Source organism: Callorhinus ursinus, unplaced genomic scaffold, assembly GCF_003265705.2.
Source record: "Callorhinus ursinus isolate GAN/ISIS: 27379988/994484 unplaced genomic scaffold, GSC_fseal_2.0 scaffold34, whole genome shotgun sequence".
Lineage (NCBI taxonomy): Eukaryota > Metazoa > Chordata > Mammalia > Carnivora > Otariidae > Callorhinus > Callorhinus ursinus.
In genome coordinates, this window is record NW_027397096.1 from 13,590,945 (window position 1) to 13,616,673 (window position 25,729).

The following is a 25,729-nucleotide window of genomic DNA, read 5'->3' on the forward strand; positions in this document are numbered from 1 at the left end:
ATACATTCAAATTGAACAGATATGTTTTGCTCATCAGATTGGCAAAAACTGAAGTTGAAAATATCTGTATTACCAACAACCAAAATGAAAAGGCAACCTAGTAAATGGGAGAAGATATTTGTCATATATATGTCAGTAAGGGGTTAATTTCCAAAATATATAAAGAGCACATACAACTTAACACTAAAAAAGGACACAAGTCAATTTAAAAATGGGCAGAGGAACTGAATAGACATTTTTCCAAAAAAGACATAAATATGGCCAACAGATACATGAAAAGATGCTTAATATCACTAATCATCACGGAAATACAAATCAAAAACATAAAGAGATATCACCTAATATCTGTCAGAATGGCTAAAATGAAAAAAAAATCACAAGTGTTGACAAGGATATTGGATAAAAAGGAATCCTCATACACTGTTAGTGGGAATGTAAACTGGTGCAGCAACTATAGAAAAAAATAAAGTTCTTCAAAAAGTAAAAATAGAACTATCAAAATATCCAGCAATTCCACTTCTGGGTATTTATCCCCAAAAAATAAAAACACTAATTTAAAAAGATATATGCATCCCTATGTTCACCGCAGAATTATTTACAATAGCCAAAAAATGGAAGCAATCTAAGTATCCATAGATAAATGGATAAAGATATGCATGCGTTGTGTATACACACAATGGAATATTATTCAGTCATAAAAAATTATGAAATCTTGCCATTTGCAACATGGATGGACCTAGAGGATACTATGTTAAGTGAAATAAGTCAGAGAAAGAAAATATCAGATGATTTCACTTACATGTGAAACAAACAAACAGAAAAGAATCTCTCCTAAATACAGAGAACTGGAGGTTGCTAGAGGGAGGGGGTGGGACAATGGGTGAAACAGGTGAAGGAGATTAAGAGGCACAAACTTCCAGTTATAAAATAAATAAATCCTAGGGATATAAAGCATAGCATAGGCGATGTAGTCAATGAGATTGTAATAACCATGTATGTGACAAATGGTAACTAGACTTAACGTAGTAATCATTTTGTAATGTATGTAAATGGAAAACCACTACATTATACACCTGAAACTAATATAATATTGTATGTCAACTATACTACTTAAAAAAAAGAAAAAAGAGGGCCCTGGGTGGCTCAGTTGGTTAAGCGACTGCCTTCGGCTCAGGTCATGATCCTGGAGTCCCGGGATCGAGTCCCGCATCAGGCTCCCTGCTCAGCAGGGAGTCTGCTTCTCCCTCTGACCCTCTTCCCTCTCGTGCTCTCTATCTCTCATTCTCTCTCTCTCAAATAAATAAATAAAATCTTTAACAAAAAAAAAGAAAAAAGAAAAAAAATATTCAGTGTTAATAGCATGGGGAAATCTTTTCCCTCATATACTATTACACGTACAAATTGATACAAACTTTCTGAAGGGTAATTTGAAGAATTAAATGACATTTTTAATGGGCATACCCTATATTCCAACAGTCTTAATTCCAGCAATTTATTCTACAATATATACAGATGTGCACAAAGATACATGTATAAGAATGGCCACTGCATGGATATGTAATACACAGCATGGGGAATATAGTCAATAATATTGTGTTGACTTTGTATGGTGGCAGAGGGTAAGCAGACTTAGTATGGTGATCATGAATGAATGCACAGAAAAATCTTAAAGTCATTTTGCAATATATAAATATACCAAATCAACATGTTGTACACCCTAAACTTACACAATATTGTATCAATTATATCTCAATAAAGCTGGTGGGAAAATTAACAAAAACACGAAATGTCCAGGACCAATGTAAGGAAAGTTATTAAACTCTACTGGGGGCCATAAAAATAACTTTAATAATTTAAGAATGCATCTCATCTTTGCATGGCGAAGAAAAAGAAAACGTGAAAGGACATTTATCAAACTGATAAAGAACTTTTACATCGTATTAGTTTAGCAACAATTTATTACAACCAGCATGAATTACTTGGTAAATACACTCTCACACACTTTTAAATACTTATACCCACTGGGCAAAAACTGGAAAAAAACAAATTTGTCAAAAGGGGCATTACCAAGTTACAGAATACTGATACAAGAGAACAGTACTTTTCAACTTCAGGCTGCAACTCATTACTGAAATGCAAAAGCAGTTTGGAGGGAAGGATGTGACAAGCCTATTTCAAAAAAATAAAATAAAATAAATCAGAAAGCATAGCATTAGTCACTACTACTTTACAATTTTTAATACAACTAAATATTTACGTGTAGTCTTGATCACAAAGTAAAATGTATTTACTACTGTGAATTTTGAGCAAAACAACACTTAGACCCTTAGCAATCTTTTAACATTATTTTCAAGCAACACTTAATGAAAACACTCACTTGAAAGTGTTAAATGAAAAAAGCAGGGCACAGGGGCGCCTGGGTGGCTCAGTCGGTTAAGCAGCTGCCTTCGGCTCAGGTCATAATCCCAGGGTCCTGGGATCGAGCCCCACATCAGGTTCCCTGCTCAGTGGGGAGCCTGCTTCTCCCTCTCCCTCTGCCTGCCTCTCTGCCTACTTGTTCTCTCTATCTCTCTGCCAAATAAATAAATAAAATCTTAAATAAAAAAAGAAAAAAGGGCACAAAACTGTATGTATCATATATGTAAGTATGATCTCAAGTTAGTTATAAATATATTTACATAAAAAAGGACCAGAGAAAAATGTTCCTAATGAATGGCTATTTTAAGTGGCAAAATACAAGCAATTTTTCTGTTTTTTCATATAGTTTCAAACATTCCTACATGAGCATGTGTCTTTTATCTAATCAGAAATAACAATGGTATTCAAAACATGTTGTTATATATGTTTTAATGCAGTTTTAAAAATGTGTAAGCATATATTCATTTACTCATCAAGTACTTATTGAAAACCTACTATGTACTAAGCATTCAGTATTCTAGGTGTTAAGGATAGGATACTGAGCAAAACAGTCTTTGCCTTCATGGAGCTTAGATACTAGTAGGAAACTCCTATATAGAATAAGTATGTATAGAATAACTTCCTTGTAAATTAATATTCTATTTGAGAAATAGGACATTATCATTCTTTCAATAGTTACTAAATCTCTTATGTACTCTTCTAAAGGTAATTAGGCACTCCTCTTAACTATGCTGGACTCCTAGCCATCAGGTAAAATGGTACTCAACTTTAGTAGCACAATCAAATCTCTGGTTTACATTTTTTAAAAACTTAAATATTGGGGTGCCTGGGTGGCTCAGTTGGTTAAGCGTCTGTCTTTGGCTCTGGTCATGATCCCAGGACCCGGGGATCTAGCTCTCCCCACCCCCAGTCAGGTTCCCTGCTCAGCAGGGAGTCTGCTTATCCCTCTCCCTCTGCCCGCCCACCCCACTTGTGCTCACACTCTCTGATAAATAAAATCTTTATTTAAAACAACTTAAATATTTAGAATAAGTTTCATACTTGTGTTAAATTTAGAGGAAAAAACATCTTGTTCAGGGCACCTGGGTGGCTGCATCTGCCTTCAGCTCAGGTCATGATCCCAGGGTCCTGGGATAGAGCCCCGCATCGTGCTCCCTGCTCCGCGGGAAGCCTGCTTCTCCCTCTCCCACTCCCCCTACTTGTTTGCCCTCTCTCGCTGTGTCTCTGTCAAATAAATAAAATCTTTAAAAAAAAAATCTTGTTCATAAAAAAAGTTCATTCTTTTTCCACTATATTTTTCCACTATTAACAAAATATAGATCAAAAAATGAAATATCTTTTCCCATGTAAAAATAGTAACCCTTCCTTAAGAGTTCCACAGATAATTCAATCTTCATACTGCTTTTCAATTTACTAGATTATAAATTTACTCTGAAAAAATAAAAGTATCTTAATTATGCTATTAAGAGCCATGTAGGGGCACCTGGGTGACTCTAGTTAGTTCAGCACCTGCCTTCGGCTCAGGTCATGATCTCAAAGTTCTTGGAATTGAGCCCCACACTGGGCTCCCTGCTCAGTGGGGAGTCTCCTTCTCCCTCTCTCCCCAGCTCCTGTTCTCTCTCTCTCTCTCAAATAAATTAATAAATCTTAAAAAAAAAAAAAAGAGCCACGTAATCAAGCATACCCATGATCTTCTTATTCAAGATTCCTATATCCCACCTCCTCTTTTTAGAAGCCTTTATTCTAAGGGTAAAAAAACTCTCTTCTTTATTTTCCATTCTGGGTTTCACTCTAATTTAGGTCTCCTCTTCTTTTGAGCTGTCCCAATTATAACAGAGGCTGGTGGTATTCAATTAAACCTTTTAAACAAAGTTAGTGTTTTTTAAACACAAATTAACATGTTAAAACACATCCTAATATATAGCATTCATAAGTTAGATATTTCTACAAGTTGGTTAAATCATCTCAGCATTTATTGAAACAAAGCAATTAATGACATCTAAAATGACTAATTTATATAATTAAAATAAGGAAATCACACAGATCAAGAACAAATATTTTATTCACATGTACCACAGAAACATCAATAAAAATCCACTTTTTGTAGAGAAAAACTTTATAGTAACCTTTATCAGAAAGAATATATATTAAACATATTTTCTACATAAACTTTAAATCGTAACTATGCAAATTTATCTAGTTTTTTTATTTCATAAAAATCTGTTAAATGTCCCAATAGCTTCCAAAAATTAAAATTACTGGACTTTCACTTGGGCCAATCAGTGCTGAAAGCAAGCATTCCCACATATTTTTTTTTAACTACAAATGACCATCTAATGTAATCACAAACACCAAAATGATATGCTAAAAGAATCTTTTGACACCCAACTAATTTTAAGAAACTTCAATATTACTACATACAGCCAGTAAAAGCAAAAATAGCATTAAGATAATTTTTAAAAGATAATGTTTAGATGTAGGCTGAATTTGTTTAAAATTTTTACTTGGAAACATTTATCTTATTGCTGTAAAATGCTCTTGATAATGACTAAGACAAAATCAAATTAATTGCTAGTTTAAAAAATATTACTGTAAAAGTGGTTGGGTATTGACTATGAAGCTATACCATATGGATTCATATCTTAGCCACTTACCAGATGAATGAACTTGGAAAAATTTCTTACTCAGTTTCCTTACCTGTAATGAATGTGTGGTTGATAACAGTGCCTACTTCATTTGGTTGTTGTTAGAATTAAGTGAACTAATATATGCAAAATACCTGGACCAGTGCTCTACAAGCATTACTTAAGTATTTTTTATCTTTATTACTACTATAAAAACAGCTTAAGTTTATAAAACCATTATATATCACATTAGAAATAAAAGAACTACCTGGATGAAAATCTATAGTGAACTTCCTTCTTACAACTTATCCTAGCCTTTATCAACTTCAACAATGCAGGGGTGCCTGGGTGGTTCAGTCGTTAAGCGTCTGCCTTCGGCTCAGGTCATCCCAGGGTCCTAGGAACGAGCCCACATCGGGCTCCCTGCTCCTTGGGAGCCTGCTTCTCCCTCTGCCTCTCTCTCTCTCTGTCTCTCATGAATAAATAAATAAAATCTTTAAAAAAAAATCACAGATAAAAACATTCACTGACAAGTAAATCTAAAACACAATGTGTTCTTAAAAAAAGGAAAAATAGGGACGCCTGGATGGCTCAGTCAGTTAAGCGGCTGCCTTCGGCCCAGGTCATGATCCCAGGGTCCTGGGATCGAGTCCCACATCGGGCTCCTTGCTCAGCAGGGAGCCTGCTTCTCCCTCTCTCTCCTTCTGCTTGTGCTCTCTGTCAAATAAATAAAATCTTTAAAAAAAAAAAAAAAAAGGAAAAATATATATCATTAAATGCTATCTAAACCACACTATTTCGGGGTGCCTGGGTGACTCAGTCAGTTAAGCGTCTGCCTTCGGCTTGGGTCATGATCCCAGGGTCCTAGGATCAAGCCCTGCATCAGGCTCCCTGCTCCGCGGGAAGCCTGTTTCTCCCTCTCCCACCGCCCCTGCTTGTGTTCCCTCTCTCACTGTGTCTCTGTCAAATAAATAAAAATCTTTAAAAAATAAAATAAAAAAATAAAAAACCCACACTATTTCTTACAATAAAACTATTAGTCCCAAACTATATTATATGAAGTCATGCCCTAAAAAAACTTCTATGCATATAGCAACACAAGAATGTGCAGATTAGAACATTCAATGTGTCTTTTCTTAGTCTTTAGTTATAAAACCATTGTGCTTTACTTCAAATGTATTCGTAAAACATGGTCATTAATATTCAAAATTATTTACATCTAAATATGCTTTTTAAAACTGAAAGTTCCAAAACACAGAACATTGATCTTCACTGACATAGAAAAACTTCATTGAAAATATCTTCCCGTTCATTTTTCTCTTCTTATATTTTATGCCCTGCTTGGTATGAAATGTTTATTATTTTTAACATTAGGCACATTTGCACTTTCATGTAACCTCAATTTTATTTATTTTTAATTATTTTTTAAGTAGGCTCCACACCCAACGTGGGGCTTGAACTCATGACCCCGAGATCAAGAGTCGCATGCTCTACTGAATGAGCCAGCCAGGCACCCCTCATGTAACCTCAATTTTCATATGAATTCTTACATTCTCCCTAATGCAGTGGGTTCTCAAACTTTGATGCACATCATAATTACCTAGGGTTTTCATTCAAAACAGAATTCCTGGAACCCAAAGAAATTCTCATTCAGTAAGTATGGGCAGGAGCACAAGAACCTGCATTTTTTTTTTTTTAAAGATTTTATTTATTTATTTGAGAGAGAGAGAATGAGAGATGGAGAGCACGAGAGGGAAGAGGGTCAGAGGGAGAAGCAGACTCCCCGCTGAGCAGGGAGCCTGATGTGGGACTCGATCCCGGGATTCCAGGATCATGACCTGAGCCGAAGGCAGTCGCTTAACCAACTGAGCCACCCAGGCGCCCCAAGAACCTGCATTTTTAACAAAACATTCCAGATGATTCTTAAGTAGGTAATTCATGTCCAACACTATAAGAAACACTGCTCTAATGGTTTCATTTATGATATGGATGCTGTGCTTTAATTCACTAAATATTAGTTCAGTGCCTTATATGTACAAAGCTTAGTGCTGTGATCAAACATGAATTTTGCTTTAAGGAAGGTACATACAGTTTGAGAGGAGATAAAACATGCATATAAATGACATATAAAAACGAAGGAATTATAATGTCTTCTAAAAAAATTCAGGGTGCCTGGGTGGCTCAGTTGGTTAAGCGACTGCCTTCGGCTCAGGTCATGATCCTGGAGTCCCAGGATCGAGTCCCGCATCGGGCTCCCTGCTCGGCGAGGAGCCTGCTTCTCCCTCTAACCCTACCCCCTCTCATGTACTCTCTCTCTCTCATTCTTACTCTCAAAATAAATAAATAAATCTTAAAAAATAAAAAATTCAGATAAAATAAAATACTGGGGAGTTCAGGGAAGGGAATAATTACTCCCAGCTGACCTCTGGGAAATTCTAGTTGTAGATAACATTGAATTTGAAATGAGTGTTGAAGGTTATGTCTTTAGACCGTAAAGAAAGAAATTAATAATTCTCTCACTGAATTATAAATGTGTCTAATAATAAACATCACTCCTTCTGACTCAGAAAAACCATTCCCTACTTCCTAAATTTTATATTTCTAATCTGGGTTATGGTTTGTGTTGGCCTGTATATCCGTCCAGCAGCTTGATGTGCTTCTTTCTCTCCAAACATGTCTCTGAAAGGATCTGTTTTAGTACTTTTAGTATTTATCCTCTGAAAGATAAGTTCACAAGTAGATACTGATGCAGAGAAATATACTTATCCTTTCATAAATCTTTAGGAAGAAAATAGGATTTAACCATAGTTGAAATGAGAACACTTTAGGCAGTCTTCAGTTCTAAAATCTCCACACAGGTTGGCATCAGGTAGCATGATGAGAGGAAATGATCAGAAAGAAAGAGAGAGAGAGAGAGAGAGAGAGAGAGAGAGAGAGAGAGAGAGATATTTTATAATTTAGAAGCCATTGTTCTAAAAGCCAAATAAAACAAATCACAGGGCAGAAGAAAGAGCATAAGAGCTCTTCTGTTTCCTGATTATGGGGCATTTTGTTTAATATTCATGGCATTTCTGTGACTTGTAGTTTTAAAATTCCAGTGTCTTCCCAGAGATGCAGTGAATACAGAATCTACAACGCCCAATATTGACTGAATAAATGAATGAGTGGATGACTTTCAGGTTATTTTTCTGGTCTTTCTTGAGGTGTACCCTTCTCTATTCAGAGAAATAAAGAGTCAGCCAGATGAGTCCCAAATAGGTATGCTTTCTCATCTCTTATGCATTTGGAATGCTTTTCAGCTCCCTCCTCCTCTTGGCTAGTCTTCTAATCTCTAAAAATGTAAACAACCCCCTTCCACAGTCTAATGTCCTACACTGGTACATCTGCCTCAGTGTCCCCATAAAATGTCCCCTCTGCATCACTGTGTCATAACTCTTACCAGTATACAGAGGCAGCAAAAGAACAACATTGGAGTCAAACACACTTGAGTTCAAATTCTGATTCCACCACTTACTATGTGACCTTGGAGGAGTTACCTAAACATTACTTTCCTGATTTAAACATAGAAAATAGGGGCGCCTGGGTGGCTCGGTCGTTAAGCGTCTGCCTTTGGCTCAGGTCATGATCCCAGGGTACTGGGATCTAGCCCCGCATCAGGCTCTCTGCTCAGCGGGAAGCCTGCTTCTCCCTCTCCCGCTCCCCCGGCTTGTGTTCCCTCTCTCGCTGTGTCCCTCTCTAATAAAAAAATAAAATCTTTAAAAAAAATAAAAATAAAACATAGAAAATAACAGCATATAATGTGCTTAGTATATCACCTCATATATAACAGAATTAACAATTTTTATGATACTCATATTGTACTGTACTTGCTGGTTAACCTGTCTGACTTTTCCTCTAAACCACACACTTCTTGAGGAAAGGAACATATATTTTATTTCTATATAAGCAGCATTTAGCACAGTGCTTGGCATATAGTAGGTACTTAATGTTTTTTTGATGATTAAATAAATATTACTCCAATTATAGTAAAATTAATTTGCCACTTGAAATCCTTTCTGTAATGAGGTGGAAAACAAGTGAATAAGAAAATAAACTCCATTAATATCACAGTTTCAAAAAGGATACTGTCTTTAATCATACTGTTTTTAGGATTTACTGTTACTTATACATATTACAAAATACTAAATGATTCAATAACTTGTCTGAATATTGCTGGTCATATATGCCTCGGGAACTGAATACCCATAACTTTTTGGTATATATTAACCATAAAATTACCAAGCCACACGTAAAACTATATTTAGACAACAACTTAAGTTATAATAAATCACTTTTTAAAACCAAGGAAATTCTTAACATAGCAAAGCTTAATTAAAATCTCCCTTTAGGGCGCCTGGGTGGCTCAGTCAGTTAACTGACTGCCTTTGTCTCAGGTCGTGATCCTGGAGTCCCAGGATCGAGTCCCGCATCGGGCTCCCTGCTCAGTGAGGAGCCTGCTTCTCCCTCTAACCCTCCCCCCTCTCATGTACTATCTCTCTCTCATTCTCACTCTCTCAAAATAAATAAATAAATCTTTAAAAAAATAAAATAAAATAATCTCCCTTTAGGGCACCTGGGTGGCTCAGTCGTTAAGCGTCTGCCTTCGGCTCAGGTCACAATCCCAGGGTCCTGGGATCGAGCCCCACATCGGGCTCCCTGCTTGGCGGGAAGCCTGCTTCTCCCTCTCCCCCTTCCCCTGCTTGTGTCCCCCCCCCTTGCTGCGTCTCTATCAAATAAATAAAATCTTTAAAATAAAATAAAATCTCCCTTTATAGTCCTTAGGGAAATGAGAAGAAACTCAGTTTCATGGTTTGGTTTTAACCTACATAAGAATATAAAGATATACTAATTAATGTAGTATTTAATGGACTTTTCCATTTAATGTTTAATTAGTTGGTGAATAAGAGTATTTGTAAGGCCTCCTGCTGAGAAAATGCTTTTATATTTGATCTCCAAAATATTTTAACTTCAATACATTTTTACAGAACTACACTAGAAGCTGATATCACTTGTCCTATTTCTTCCTCCTTTCCTTGATAGTCAAAACAGTTTTACTTTTTAGTATTATATGTTGAATATAAACTGATATTTTAATATATAACATGGTGTTCTGATTCTGAAGGACAAGCTTTACTTTGAGCCATTTTTTAATGCATTATGCAAAAGAATAATGATTTTACAATGATAATGATTCCAAAATTATGTTACAGCATATGCACCCATGGAATTGTAATCCATGACACTTCCAGAATACAAGTGATCGCTGCTTTCTGTTAATTTATAATCCACTGCCTATTAAGGACTAGTATGTACTTCACTGGCTTCTAGAAGATCATGTACTGAATATATGACATGAATACAGACTGCAAACTGAGCAAAAGTATTTCTTTTTAATTAAAAAAAAAATTTTAGGGGCACCTGGGTGACTCAGTCGTTAAGCAGCTGCCTTCGGCTCTGGTCATCGAGCCCCGCATCGGGCTCCCTGCTCGGCGGGAAGCCTGCTTCTCCCTCTCCCACTGCCCCTGCTTGTGTTCCGTCTCTCGCTGTCTCTCTCTTCAAATAAATAAATAAAATCTTTTAAAAAATAATTTAAAAAAAATTTTTAAGATTTCTTTCCAAAAGAAATACTATATCGAGTTGATTACTACATTAGGCATTAAAACTATTTTTATTTATATAAAACTACATAAATAGGTGCCCTTTGCTACTTCAATAATTAATATTGAAATTAAAAGATCTAAAAAGATTGCAGGTTTAGTCAAGTACAAAATGGGAAAAAATATCTCCAGGCACCTTAGTGAGTGAATAGTGATATGTCTGTTTGCCATGAACTAGAAACTACACATTAAGTTATATTTTTAATAAGCAGCACTAATTTTTAGTCTTTTCTTTCATTAGAAGAGTTCAGGAAAATATTAAATGCATAAAATTTTTTTAAAGATTTTATTTTATTTGACAGAGAGCACTCGAAGAGGGAGTGGCAGACAGAGAAGCAGGCTTCCCGCTGAGCAGGGAGCCCAAGGCAGGACTCAATCCCAGGACCCTGGGATCATGACCTGAGCCAAAGGCAGACGCTTAACGACTGAGCCACTCAGGCGCCCCTGGCAAAGAGCATTTAAATGAAAGTTCCTATTTATCTGTTTTAAAAGACTGAAAATTGTTTCTAAATGCACAGTTAACTTTCCATGACCTTGAAAAGTTGAAGATATTTTTATTCTTCTAATGGTATATACGAAGATTGTGAATATGACAAAGCCAAGTAATAGGTGAGATTGTATTTATAAGCTGCCTTAAACCAAAGCTCTTTGAACTGATAAATATTCACAATTGCCAGAAATCAAATCTCAAAATTTCAGAGGCCATTACTATTGCAAAATCAGTGATAGCCTGATTTAATGACTGTCACCTCTCATATTTATGTAATAACTTGCTAAGTTCAATAAGAACATGTTCACAACATGATTCGTGCCCTCTAGAGTTTTGGCCTAAGAAATAATTTTATGTATCACACACCTCAAACATAATTTTATAAATACCATATATATAACATGTATATTATATATACATATCACCTTAAAAGCGTTACATTTTATTTTTTGGGTTTTTTTTTAATGCATAGATGAATATTAGCCATACCACAATTTACTTCTCAAAAAACAGGCTTATTGGGGTGCCTGGGTGGATCAGTCGTTAGGTGTCTACCTTCGGCTCAGGTCATGATCCCAGGGTCCTGGGATCGAGCCCCGCATAGGGCTCCCTGCTTAGTGGGAAGTCTGCTTCTCCCTCTCCCACTCCCCCTGCTTGTGTTCCCTCTCTCGCTATGTCTCTCTCTGTCAAATAAATTAATAGAATCTTTAAAAAAAAGGCTTATTAAAAAGCAATATTTTGTTTTAGTTTTTATTTTTAGATTCATAAAGTAGAAAACTGTGAAAAAGAAAGTATATATAAGGATCAAAGATCAAAGGTTGTGTCTTGTGGTAAGTAGGTCAAATACTTCAAATCCATACAAGAACTATAATGTTTCTGTGGGAATTTTATACATCATTATGGAATCAAGCCACCAGGAAAAAAATTATGTTTGATATTTCTAACCGGCAGACTGGGCTTTGATTCTTTTTCTTTGATGACTTAAACTAAGATAAGAAGTAATGGCCTGATCTTCCTCAGACCTATATATCAGAAGGTAAAGTCTTAAGTGAAAATACACACAAGGAATTAAGAATACTCTCAATCTTTTAACTAGCTCATTACTCTCTATACAGTATTATTAGTCTTCAAACTTGTCATGTGAACAATATTCTCAAAGAATTTACATGAAAACTCTTTTAAGTACCTGAAAATGTTCATTTACAAAGTTGTGGAGTGTTAATAATGAGAACTGTAAACATATTTCTGCAGCTAGTTGAAAATGTTAACATACCAAAAATAACATAAAATATGAAGCCAAGCTCCTCTGCCATTCAGAGAGAAAAAGAAAATAATAACAAAGAGAAAGAAGGGAATGAGAATAGGCCTATAAAAATCTGGAAAGGAAACAATCTGGTAGATTGAGCAGAGAAAAAGTTGACGATTCCTTCATTTATTCAACAAATAACTGCCTGCTATGGGCCAGGGCTGAATACACAAAGAGCAACAAAATATTCTTTATCTGTTGCCCTTAGTCTGGAGAAGACACATTAAACAACTAATGCATGCATGCATGCGTGTGTGTGTGAGTGAGTGAGAGAGAGACAGAGAGAGAGACAGACAGAGAAGACACATTAAACAACTAATGCATGCGTGCGTGTGAGTGAGTGAGAGTGAGAGAGAGAGAGAGACAGAGAGAGACAGAGAAGACACATTAAACAACTAATGCATGCATGCGTGTGTGTGTGAGTGAGTGAGTGAGAGAGAGAGAGACAGAGAGAGACAGAGAAGACACATTAAACAACTAATGCATGCATGCACGCGCGCATGTGTGTGTGTGTGTGTGTGTGTGTGTATATATGATTAAATTGCGGTAACTGGATATAAAAAGTAAAGGATGCTATGAAAACCAAAAGTAAGACTTAATCTATTTTTTTTAAGATTTATTTATTTGAGAGAGCGAGAATGAGAGAGAGAGAGTGGAGGCCCAGAGGGAGAACCAGGCTCCCCGCCGAGCAGGGAGCCCGACGCGGGACTTGATCCCGGGACTCCGTGATCATGACCTGAGCCGAAGGCAGTCGCTCAACCAACTGAGCCACCCAGGCGCCCAAGACTTAATTTAGACCACAGGTAAGTAAACAACTCTATGAAGAAGAGATACTTTAAATCTAATGGTTGAGTTGGGTAGCTGGGAGTGAAGGGGAAAAGTTGCTTGGACAAAAAACCGCAGAAGTATACAGGCCCTTAGGACAGAGGATGGCTGATTCTGGGAAGTAAATGAAGACCACTGTGATCGAAACATAACTGAGCACAAGCAGAGGTGGGTCAAGATGAAGCCAGACAATTGCTGTATGGAAAACTGATCGAAGGGAGGGACATATGGAAGGAGAAATAGCAGTTTAGAGTAATGTTACTGCCAGCTAAGAGCTGATGAAAACTTGGACCAGGCCTGTGGAAATGGAGACAAAAAGAAATGGGTATTTTGCTTTCATTTAGAAGTGGAATTAAAAGACCTTTACACAAAATAATTAAAATGTCCTGCCATCTTGCTTCTCTACTGTGGTATGAAGAATTACTAAAATGGTCCCCCAAAGATTCCCCACTCTAACCACTCTAAAATCTGTGGATACTAATGAAATATCACTCCTGTGATTGTGTTATATTAACCACATGAATCCTTAAAAGCAGAGAGCATTCTCTGGCTGGCAGCAAGAGAAGCCAGAGAAATTTGAAGCATGAGAAGGACTTGATGTGCCATTAATGGTTTGAAGATGAAGGGGGGGGGACGCCTGGGTGGCTCAGTCGTATGGGCGTCTGCCTTCAGCTCAGATCATGATCCCAGGGTCCTGGGATCAAGTTCCACATTGGGCTCCTTGCTCAGCAGAGAGCCTGCTTCTCCCTCTGCCTTCCATTCTCCCTGCTTGTGTTCGCGCTCTCTCTCTGACAAATAAATAAATAAAATCTAAATAAATAAATAAACCAAAGGAAAAAAAATGAAGATGGTCGTGTGAGAAGGAATATGGGCGGCTTCTAGGAACGATAATCAGCCCCCAACCTGACAGCCAGCAAGGAAATAAGGACCTCAGATCTTTTAAAATAATCTAGATTCTGTTAACAACCCATATAGACTTGGGAAGTGGAGTCTTCCCCTGAGCCTCCAGATAAGTCCAGTCTGGCCAACACTCTGGTCTTAACTTCAGACCTTAAGCAAAGAACCCAGCTGAACATTCCTGGACTTCTGACCTACGGAACTGTAAGATAATAATGGGTGTTGTTTTAAGCCACTAAATTCTGGTAACACACTACACAACAACAGAAAACTAATAGAAAACTATCACCCTGTATACTCTGTGAGAAGAAGTTAACAATTTGATCATTGAAAGCTTAATCAGATTATTCTCTTGTCATGAAAGAAATATAGGAAAAATAAGTTCAGCTTGCTATTCCTCCAAAGACTAAATAAAGATGTATTTGGTGATTGGAGAGCCCATTTAAATATGACTTTGAAATTAAATGTCAGATATGTGTTAAAGAATTAAAGTTTTTGTTAAGTCTAAACCTGTGCCATTTGATATAGCAGCCACTAGCCTCATGTGGCTACTAAATATTTGAAGTGTGATATTCCAAAATGAGATGTGCTGTAAGTGTAAAAGATACACAGGATTTTGAAAACTTGGTATAAAAATTTTAAATAACTTAATAATATTTTAATATTAATTACATGTTTAAATGATAATATATTTCCATATATACTATTTGGATATACTGGGTTAAATAAATTATTAAAACTAAATTCACCTCTTTTCAATTTAAAATGTGGTTAACAGAAAATTTTCAATTATATATGTGGTTCAGTTATACTCCTATTGGAAAGCACTGACCTAGACTTTTAGGCAAGTGTCCTCTTCAAATAGCGAGAACATAGACAAACCAACCTCTCATAAAATGAAGCTGAACAAAGTAATAAGGCAATATCTAACAAAGTAAAAGCAGGGGCGCCTGGGTGGCTCAGTTGGTTAAGCGACTGCCTTCGGCTCAGGTCATGATCCTGGAGTCCCGGGATCGAGTCCCGCATCGGGCTCCCTGCTCAGCAGGGAGTCTGCTTCTCCCTCTGACTCTCTTCCCTCTCGTGCTCTCTCTCTATCTCATTCTCTCTCTCAAATAAATAAATAAAATCTATAAAAAAAAAAAATTAAAAAAAAAAAAAAACAAAGTAAAAGCATACATAACTTCAATCTGACAATTCAACTTTTAGGTATATACCCAAGAAAATCTATGAATATGCACAAGGAGACATATCCAAACTGTACAATTATTTGTGGGGCAGAAAATGCCAGCTTCTCCACCAATGTTTTATGTTCTTTTTTCCATAATGTAGAGTTGTTCTCAGTCCTGTTTGCTGTGAAATATGGACCACAGGTGGTGCCAACATGACTTGCATTTAATCAATGAAAAGTGAAAAGAATACTTGCCTCTTCTAAAGACTGGCTGCTAAAAACCTCCAAACCATTCTCCCTTATGTTTGATTGATGGATGTTGATGCCTAAAGCAACCTTGGAAACCCCCTGTTGAAGGTGACGTACCCTCTGTTAGCCTAGGTCCCTAAAGCACTCTATAGAACACAGCCCTTTCTTCACTGAAAGTTACTCTGTGGGAAAGAAATGAACACTATATTAAGCTTTTGAGATTTCAGGATTTACCCATTAGAGCAGCTAGTATTAAACTAATACAGTGTATAATATACAAAAATTAGAAACAACCCAAATGTCTGTCAATAGATTGGATAAATAAGTCATAGTACAATAGGACAATGGAATGCTATATAGTACTTAAAATGAAAAAAAAACCTAGATCTCTATATATCAACATGAAATTTTTTCAAGATAGCTAGTTACAAAACCAAAAACAAATTAAAAAACCCACCATATACTGAGACCATACAAATGCACATGTAGTAAAAATATATAGAACAGGAGGATACATTCCAAGAATTCCCAGATTACCTCTGGAAAAAAGGGAATGGGTTCAGAGAAGAGAGTGAAAACAGAGTCTTCAATTCCATATGAAATGTTTTATTTCCTTAAAATAATCCTAATTATGATTATTTATTGAAACTGGATGATGCATATATGGATATTTTCCTTTATTATTCTATTTTGTAAATGTTTAAATTATTTCATAATACCAAAACTCTTTTCCTTATACATACCTGCTTAGACTGTAAACTAGTAAAACCTTGTTAGAGGACATATTAAAACTATGTATCAAGAGCCTTAAATATGTAAATATCTTTTTTCTTTTAAGAGTTATTTATTTATTTGAGAGAGAGAGACACAGCAAGAGAGGGAACACAAGCAGGGGGAGCGGGAGAGAGAGAGAAGCAGGCTTCCTGCTAAGTAGGGAGCCCAATGCGGGGCTCAATCCCAGGACCCTAGGATCATGACCTGAGCTGAAAGCAGATGCTTATCGACCCAAGCCATCCAGGCGCCCCAAATATGTAAATATCTTTTAACATAGTCCCAACACTAGAAATATTCTCTAAGGAAATTAAAGTTTGTTCTAATTATGAACATCACACTATTCTTAGAGTAACCAAAAATTGGTAACACCTAAAATGTCCAACAGAATTGTGATTAAATTACTGAGTATTCACTTTAAAATTACATAGGATATAATGGGAGATGGGATGAGATGTCTGGAGGTAAGGATGAAAAAGATTGGCCACAAATTGATCATTGCTAAGGCTGGGTGATAAATGCACTATTTTATTTTTTACTTTAAATTTTCATAATAAAAAGTTTTAACATATCAAAATTTACTAAATTTTTTAAATTTTTGTACTAAGTTTTTTTAAAAGCAGTTTAAAATATTAAGAACTAGGAGTGCCTGGGTGGCTCAGTCGGTTAAGTGACTGCCTTCGGCTCAGGTCATGATCCCAGGGTCCTGGGATGGAGCCCCACGTCGGGCTCTTTGCTCAGCAGAAGCCTGCTTCTCCCTGTCTGCTGCCGCTCCCCCTGCTTGTACTCGCGCTCTCTCTCTGTCAAATAAATAAAATCTTAAAAAAATAATAATAATAAAATAGTAAGAACTATATGTATTAATTTTAGAACTATCTTTTTTTAAAATCTCAGCTCACTCATTGGATCAGCAAATATTTTTTGTGTGTCCTTTATGTACCTCTCATTATTAACTTAGGAACATGATGGCAAATGTGTAGCTAATACTCTAATGCCTCCAAACAATTGCTCGGGCACCCTACCAAAATATTTGGAGAACCATGCATACATACACACACAAACACACACACATATGTATATGTATGCAGATATTTGTAAATTACATACAAACTCATGCATACACACCTGCACATTTGTACCTACATAATTCTCACCAGTAATATTTCCTTTTTTTTTTTTTAAGTAAGCTCCACATCCAACATGGGGCTTGAACTCATGACCCTGAGATTAAGTCACATGCTCTACTGAATAAGCCAGCCAGGCACCTCTCATCAGTAGTATTTCAGTATTTCTTTGAGTAACCGGTATTTCATTATTTCACATAATCTACTTAATAAATCCATTTTTGTTGATTTCTAACAAGATAGGATTATCTTTTTAAAAAAATCTAATGTAGGAGTGGGGAAAAATAATTTAAAAATAAAAAAATAATAAATCTAATGTAACTAAGTATGGGGGAAGCATATGCTCTTAAGTTTTTTTGTTTCTTATGCTTACAAATGTTATATTCAACCCGTGATTTCTTTACAGGAATTTCTAAAGCCAAATATCCATTTTGTGAGGATTAATTTTGTTAAGACCAGGAAATAAAAATCAACAAATCCATTAGTGCAGGTAAACTGCAATACTTCATTATGTTCTGAAAATTGGAAGAAGGGTACCACTGTTGACTCTTGTAACCTGTGAAACTTGCATTTCATCACTATACCTCATTTACCACACTTGACATGAAATCAGTTGTCATACGGAACTGCCAATCTCAATCAATACATCAAATATTAATAGCACCTAATTTCATATTCTGTATACAATTTCATATTTTGTATATTTTGTATGCAAATAGATTTTAATATTTTCTTCTTTCGCCCAATGGATTATTTTGGGTATACCTCTGAAGATTACTACTCTAGTAAAAGATATATATTTGTTGACAAAAAAATAATGAATCAAAACAAGTGCTACAAGAGGAATGAATAATCACTGGGTTTCCAGAGGGGCACATGGAAGAGACACTTAACTCATGACTGTGGGTACGGTGAACAAAGTGTTAAACGGAGACCTCACCAGTGGGTAAGAGATTGGATTGGGCCGACTGGGGGTGAGGAAGCATGGTATTCCAAGCAGAAGGAATAGTGTGTTATATGCAAAGGTGCAGAGGTAAGAGCAAACACAGCACATTCAAACTAGTATATTAGTAGTCTCAAGTAGCTAAAGTGTGGTTTCTAGAGCTGTAGAGGTAGGATGGAGTAGGTGTTCAGTGATTCAGAGATGAGGCTGACGGGATAAGATTATATAGCCTTCTTTGGATTTTATTTGAAGGGCAATGGAGAGATAAGTGATGAAGGTATATAGTAAAGAATTTGGCCTTGCCCAAAGAGAGGTCTAGCCTTTGTCCCTGGCTCCTGGGAGGTAACCTCTAAACCTTGGAATTTCTGGAGTAATAGGAGTGTTATATATGGTGAGACCCTTGGACCACGTGATATCAGCCTGACCGCCAGTTCAACCAATCAATCAATAAGTCTCAATAAAAACTATGGACACTGAAGCTCAGGTGAGCTTCTTGGGCTGGAATACTCTGTGTATTACCACACATCAATTCTGGGGAGGGGAGCATTGTCTTCAATGCTAAAGACAATGTAAGTGTCACATCTGAAACTCTCCTAGATTATGCCCATGTATGTCTTCCTTTGGCTGGCTCAAATTTGTATCTTTTCCCTAAAATGAACAATATCCATTAGTATAATAGCCTTCAGGAAATTCCGTGGGCCTTTCTAATAAATTATCAAATCTGGGGGTGGTTTTGAGAAACCCCTAAACTTACAGTTGATGTCAGAAGTGAGGGTGGTCTTGTGTGGACGCTTCCCTCTTTGTAGTTGGACCCTAACTCCTTGTACCTGGGGCCAGAAGTCTTGGACAGACTTGGTGGTCTGGAGGATTGTGCCTTTAACCTCGCAGTTTGGCTAACTCTGGGAAAAGAGTAAAAATGTTTAAGTAGTAGGTGACAGACTATCTACATAATCTAGATTCTAGAGAAATCACTTTGGCTATACTGGGGAGACTATATTAGAGAAGAGTAAGACTGGCAAAAGAGGACAATGACAGTGGGAAGGGAGAGGGACAGATCTATGAGATATTTACAACGCAAAATTGATTTAATTAGAGGGGTGAGAGAAAGAGAAATCAGGAATGGACCCACCAGAAAGAGAATCAGGTTTTAGTTTTGCTTATTTTGGAGGAGACAGAGGGAATTGGAAGATTGAATTAGGTGCTGATCAGTTTGAGAAGCCTTTTAGATATTTAGGTAAAGCTGTTCCATTAGCAGTCAAAGCAGAGATGGAGATAGAGTTGGGAACCATTAGCATAATAACAAATAACCGAAGTCATGGAAGAAATTGATATTGACTACAAACAAATAAGTCACCAGAGTTGAAAAGGCTAGGCTAAGGATGAAAACATCAATATTAAAGGGACAGTTAAAGGTACAGTTAGAGTACTAAAAATTCACAGAAAAGCAGCAGCCTGAGAGGCAGGAATAAAACCTGAAAACTATGGTTAACAATGAATGCTTGAAATTTTTTTCTTCTTTATGCTAATGAAAATTTTCTCCACTTCTTAAAGCAAACATTACTTCTTAATAAGAAAAAAGGGTGTAGTTTTAAATGAATAATACTTTAAAACTTGCATCCATTTTTCTATTTATATATGTAAAAGTGAGACAAAGTTTAATCATTCTGACCTATCTCAAACTTATTAATGATTCACGTAATTCAAGATCACTGAATTATTAGTGTCTAAAACCAAAGATCTTCTTTTCCAAGCAATTTTAAAAGTGCCTCCCTCCCCTCATTACTATCTAGAACTACTTAACTTCACCAGGCTGCTGGAATATCTGTCTCCCCCTCAAGAAGACGAACGAAGACTAAATGAATAACTGAGGAAACAATTGCTCTAAAAATGTAATGACATAAAGCTCTAGTAAAGACTTCAGAGTATGTGTTTCTTCTGGATTAAAACAAATAGATTTATCCCCAGTACAGTGTAGACAAATAAAATACACAGTATTGACCCATGTAAGCTATGCATGTAGCCTCATATTCACATTCTGCTATAAGATCAGTTATAAACTTTTATTTGCAAATTATTTCAAAGCTATAAAATATCTCATTTCCACCTTTTCAAAGAGATTCTCTCATTAACCTCAGAAATCCTAATACTATGTCACTAGAAAATATTTATTTTAATCTCTTGGGGGACATTTAAGCTTAAAGTAAAACAGATCCTTTATACTAGCAGCTGAAGGTTCTAATCATTGGAATTTTTTATTGACAATAGATCAATTTAGTAAAACAGTTCGAAAATACTGCATGCATTTATTATTGATTCTTAATGTTTAATAAACTGAAAAAAAATGTTTAAATGGTCCTTAATTGGGGCACCTGGGAGGCTCAGTTGGTTAAGTGACTACCTTCAGCTCGGGTCATGATTCCAGGGTCTTGGGATTGAGCCCCGGCGTCAGGCTCCCTGATCAGCAGGAAGTCTGCTTCTCCCTCTCCCATCCCTACCCCCCCCCCCGCAATGTGCTCTCTGGCTCTATCTCTGTCAAATAAATAAAGTCTTTTAAAAACAATAATAATAAATAAATGGTCCTTAAGAAGGTATTTATGGTCCACAACAGAGGTCTTTCTCATCCAAGGAGATTTTTGCTGTTTTCAAATTGTTGTTCTCATTCTTTCAAAATGTTATGTGTTGTTTTTATCTAATAGAGAAATATCTAAGTACATATTTCCCATTTTGAATGCAAAATCTTTATCCCAAATACTACTCTGAAAAATTTTTAAGTTGCTAATAATAACTATATTTTGTCTATTTAAACCTTGATCCTTTACTCATCTAAGTAATTGCTTATCTCAAGTTAGTCCTGAATTTACCAAAATGAAAAATGTTAAATATACCTGCTGTTCCTATTATAAAATTCTTGAGAAGCAAAATATTGAGAAAAACATTTACTATGTTTTAATTTTCAACCAGTGTATACATAAAACAGTAATCAGAAGATAAGCACCTTTACTTTTCTTCAGAGAATGTTTGTTTAGCAGCTACATATTGTCTATTTCTAAAATCCTGACAGAAAACACACAGTACAGACCTATAAAACTGGTATTAAATGCAGTGTTATTTCTTCTTACACTAGTCCCAATTATCAAATTGGTGAATATATAGTTCAGGTAGCCCTATTTAAGAATTTCAGCACCAGGGCACCTGGGTGGCTCAGTTGGTTAAGCGACTGCCTTCGGCTCAGATCATGATCCTGGAGTCCCGGGATCGAGTCCCGCATCGGGCTCCCTGCTCAGCGGGGAGTCTGCTTCTCCCTATGACCCTCCCCCCTCTCATGTGCTCTCTCTCTCTCTCTCTCATTCTCGCTCTCTCAAATAAATAAATAAAATCTTTAAAAAAATAAAAAAAATAAAATTAAAAAAAAGAATTTCAGCACCATTTGATAAGCATGACAGAGTTTTTAAAGTATATTACAAATTCCCAAAATGAAGACTGAGTGGTTATTTGAGAAAATATTTTGGGGGGAAAAACATCACCTTCCCCAAATAAGCAATTTCAACATATTTCTAATCAGAATTATTTCAAAGTATTTCCTAGGAAATTTGAGGACCCATCATTTCAAATATGTAAAGGAGAATTTTGCAGTTCAGAGATTATTTTGAGAAATGTCAGAATTACTTGTACATAATTTGTCATTTCTGAATTTAGATCCACTTTTCTCACCTGTAAAATAAAGTGGTTAAACAGAAAACTGATTTACCTCTACAGTGTCTTCCAGTATTGACTCTGGTGACTGATATGATTTTTTTATAAATAAATATAATTAAAAGTGTTAATTTAAAAGTATATTTTTTTACACAATGAAGGTTTTCTTTGTTTTTAATCTGTTAAGGATCTTAAAGATACTTTACATAAACAAGCCAGCCATTTTATATCTGAATAAAAATAGGTTAATAGTTTTGCACAAAACAGTAAAAATGATGAAATCTCTGATTTAAGGTGAAATAATATTTTCTAACTTCACTAGTTTTACTTCAAATCCAAACTTCTGTTCTCAAATGGCCATTTTATCATTTGAATTTTTTTTCTAGTTTTATGCATATTGAAATTAATCTTGCTTCCTTTCCATATGGAAAAACACATCTACTTACCACCTTATCATCTTTCTATAGATTCCATTTTTAAAAAAACCTTCTTGAATGACAAATGATCATGGTTTTTCTAAACTAATGACTCTCCTTTTAATGAACCTTCTCTAATGTTTAAGTGTGTGCTTCTTTGTCACTGCATTTTAAAGGTAAGAACTGTCAAAATAGAATTAGTTTGATGCTGACATAAATTCCTTTACTTTGGTAAACATTTTCATTTTATTTTAAACAGGAAGTTTTAAGTGTCTTTATTTAGTGTTTAAAAATGACATTTCATAAGCCCTTGGTGAGTTTACAAACACTAGGAAGAAATACACTAAAATGTTAATACTGTTTATCCCTGGTGGTGGTATAACACGCCATTTTTTTTATATTTCCCAGAAAGCATTATTACTTTGGTAATCGGATAGTATTTCAAAATTAAATTTTAAATAGCTTATAAAGTGTAGGACATCAACACAGTCCACTTCTCCAGCAGATAGGTTAAATGTTTTTCCCCTATTGATAAGCTTCTGCTATAACAGGAAGAATGATTTGATCAGGTGTCTGTCAGGTTGGATGAAGACCTGACATTTACTTTCCAGGTCCTTCTTTTAAGTTAGGCTTTGAATTTAATTGCAGTGAATCTTGCAGCAGTAAACTTTTTGGGGGACCAGAGTAACACCTTTCAATACAACTATCAGCAGAATGCCAAGAGACTCTCAGGTTTACCAATGTTTTCAGAGACTTGTCAGTATTCTCCTCTGTCATTTCAGAACAATTCCATTTAAAAAGAAACGCAATTGTAAACCGTTTCTATTTCAAGCCCATAAAAACCAGAACTGGGATGAAAGGCAAAGCCTTGACCTTTCTATTTTCGACTTTCATCTGTGTGGCTAAGCCATCTGCTTTCTCTCCCCTGTCCCATCTACTTAATGGATTGAAAATACTGCACCTAATTGCAATCTTATCAAACCAGCCGGACTTTTCCACTTTAACGAATTACGACTCTGTGTCTTTCACCTGAAGACTTGCTCGTAAAAATGTGCTTACCTTCCCTCTCAATTCCTTCCCATCTCCCTCAATTATGAGTTATCAAATATCTTTAAGATACGCGGCTTCGGTGGATTAAGCCATCTAAAGACCTCTTCGCTTTCAACACCGAGCGCCTGAAGGAAAATCTACTCCAGTCTCTCCTCCTGTGGCTATAAGGCCGGTATTATTATCATTGTTGTTGCGGTTTTACACAGGAGGCACCTCGCAGCTCTGCCTAGAAAGGAGTCGCGTCTCTCCGCCGCCAAACAACAGGAGACTCAGACTGGGAAAAGACAGACCCGGGTGGGAGGAAACCTCCAAGAGGAAGAAGGGAGCTGGTAAGAAGAGGGAGCTCGTAAGACTGGAAGAAAGGACCTTCCGAAGCACGAAGGGAAAAGGGTGTTTGTGAAGTGGAAGAAGAAGTGGGCGGCCGAGGTGCAACGAACGGGAAGAAGGGGCCGGGGCCGGCGGGAGGGCGCCGGGGGCGGCTCCCGGGTCAGGCAGGAGGCGCCGGGGCCGAGGCGGGCGTGGGCAGCTCGCAGCGACCGCCCGAGTCGGAGCAGCTAGGGCGCTTCCAACGGCGCGAGGCGCGGGTGAGGGGGTAAAGAGAGCAGTTGAGGGGCCGAGAGAGCCGCGTCGAGGCCGGCGCGCGGGGTCAGCGGGCCCACCCCCCAGCCAAGCCCCGCTACTTAACTATTTGTAGAGCTGCTGCAGGCACAGGTCCAGGCTCTCGCCCTCCACCTCCTCACGGGTGATGCGCTCCGACAGCGGCCGCGGGAGCGGGGGCAGAGGCGGCAGCTGGGGCTGCGGCGGCGGCGGCTGCACGGCCGACTGCCCCCGGGCTGCCGCCGCCTCCTCCTCCTCGACCTCCGCTGCCGCCACCGCCTCTTCCTCCACCGCCTCCTCTTCGGGCTCGGGGTCTTGCTCCTGCTCTTGCTCCCCCTCCTCCGTCGCGGCTACAGTGGCCACCTCCTCGCCGGGGTCCTCGACCGAAGCCTCGGCCGCCTCAGCCGCTACCAGTTCGGGCTCGGGCTCTGACTCGGGTTCGGGTTCCGGCTCAGGCTCGCCGCCGCCGCACGGTCCGCGAAACTCGCCCAGGAATAGCTCCAGGAAGCGCCGGTAAGTTTTCTCCTCAGGGCTGCAGCCGGCCATCGTTGCTCATGCCCCGGGGCCGACCGGGAAGTGGGGGGGGGGGAGTCCAGGAAGGGGAGGGGGCTGCTCTCGATCCTCCGGCTTCCGCAAAGGCTGTTAACCGCCGCACCGGCGAGAGCGATCAGCACTAGGTTGCCTGGAGAGGACTCCCGCAGGCGTGCGCGCCGCCGAGCGCGGACGTGCGCGGCCCGGGGGCGGGGGCGGAGCGCGCCGCCCCCTCCCCGGTCTGGAGGGAAAGTTGGTGGCGGGCGCGCGCGCAGGGTCCAGCGGCGGCCCACCCTCCAGCCCTCCGGAGAGCTCAGCCCACGCTGCCTAGAGACTGTCGCCATGGCAACCGGCTCTAATTAAGAATTTCAGGGTCCCTCCCGTCGAGCCCGCGCAGTCGAAAGGACACTCGACTCGCCCGCTCTCCAACTCTGCATATCTTTATTGTAAGGATACCCTATCCTCGAGTGGTTAAGAGTGAACTAAGACATCTCCAAGTCTAGCTGTTGGTTCCCACTTGGATTGGATTTACCTCAGTTTTCCTTATCTGTCCCTGCGTTGCCTTAGCGTAGGTATCTGTTGAAAGGGACCACAGTGTCAACATCTTTTATTGTTGATGACACTAATTTAATAAGTAGTTTGGGGGAAAGGGGTATCAAACACCTTTCAAGCGGTAGGTTCCTTTGCATATATTCTCTCATTTGATTCAGTGAAGAAAGTGGTGTTATCCTCATTTCTCAAAGACAGGAAACAAGATTAATATATATCTGCTTCAAGGTTTCAAATCTACTAGCCATGGCACTGTAATTTGAACCCAGGTTGTCAGCCTCCAAAGCCTTCTAGAACCTTTTCCTTTACTCTTCTTTGCTTCTGCAATAGGTCTATAAAGCTTTATTTTTATAGGGCTTTATAGTTCACAAGTTGTTTTCAT

General features: G+C 37.9%; 1 protein-coding gene across 1 annotated transcript in view; it reads right to left on the reverse strand.

The window, feature by feature from the left end:
• The window catches only part of PPM1E (protein phosphatase, Mg2+/Mn2+ dependent 1E), a 186,660-nt gene extending 161,560 nt beyond the window's left edge, over nt 1-25,100 (reverse strand). Inside the window, exon 1 of the mRNA XM_025851067.2 lies at nt 24,356-25,100. Coding sequence (XP_025706852.1) covers nt 24,356-24,813 — 458 coding nt within the window. The 5' untranslated portion in view covers nt 24,814-25,100. The remainder of the gene's footprint in view (nt 1-24,355) is intronic.
• Between the last annotated feature and the right edge of the window lie 629 nt (nt 25,101-25,729).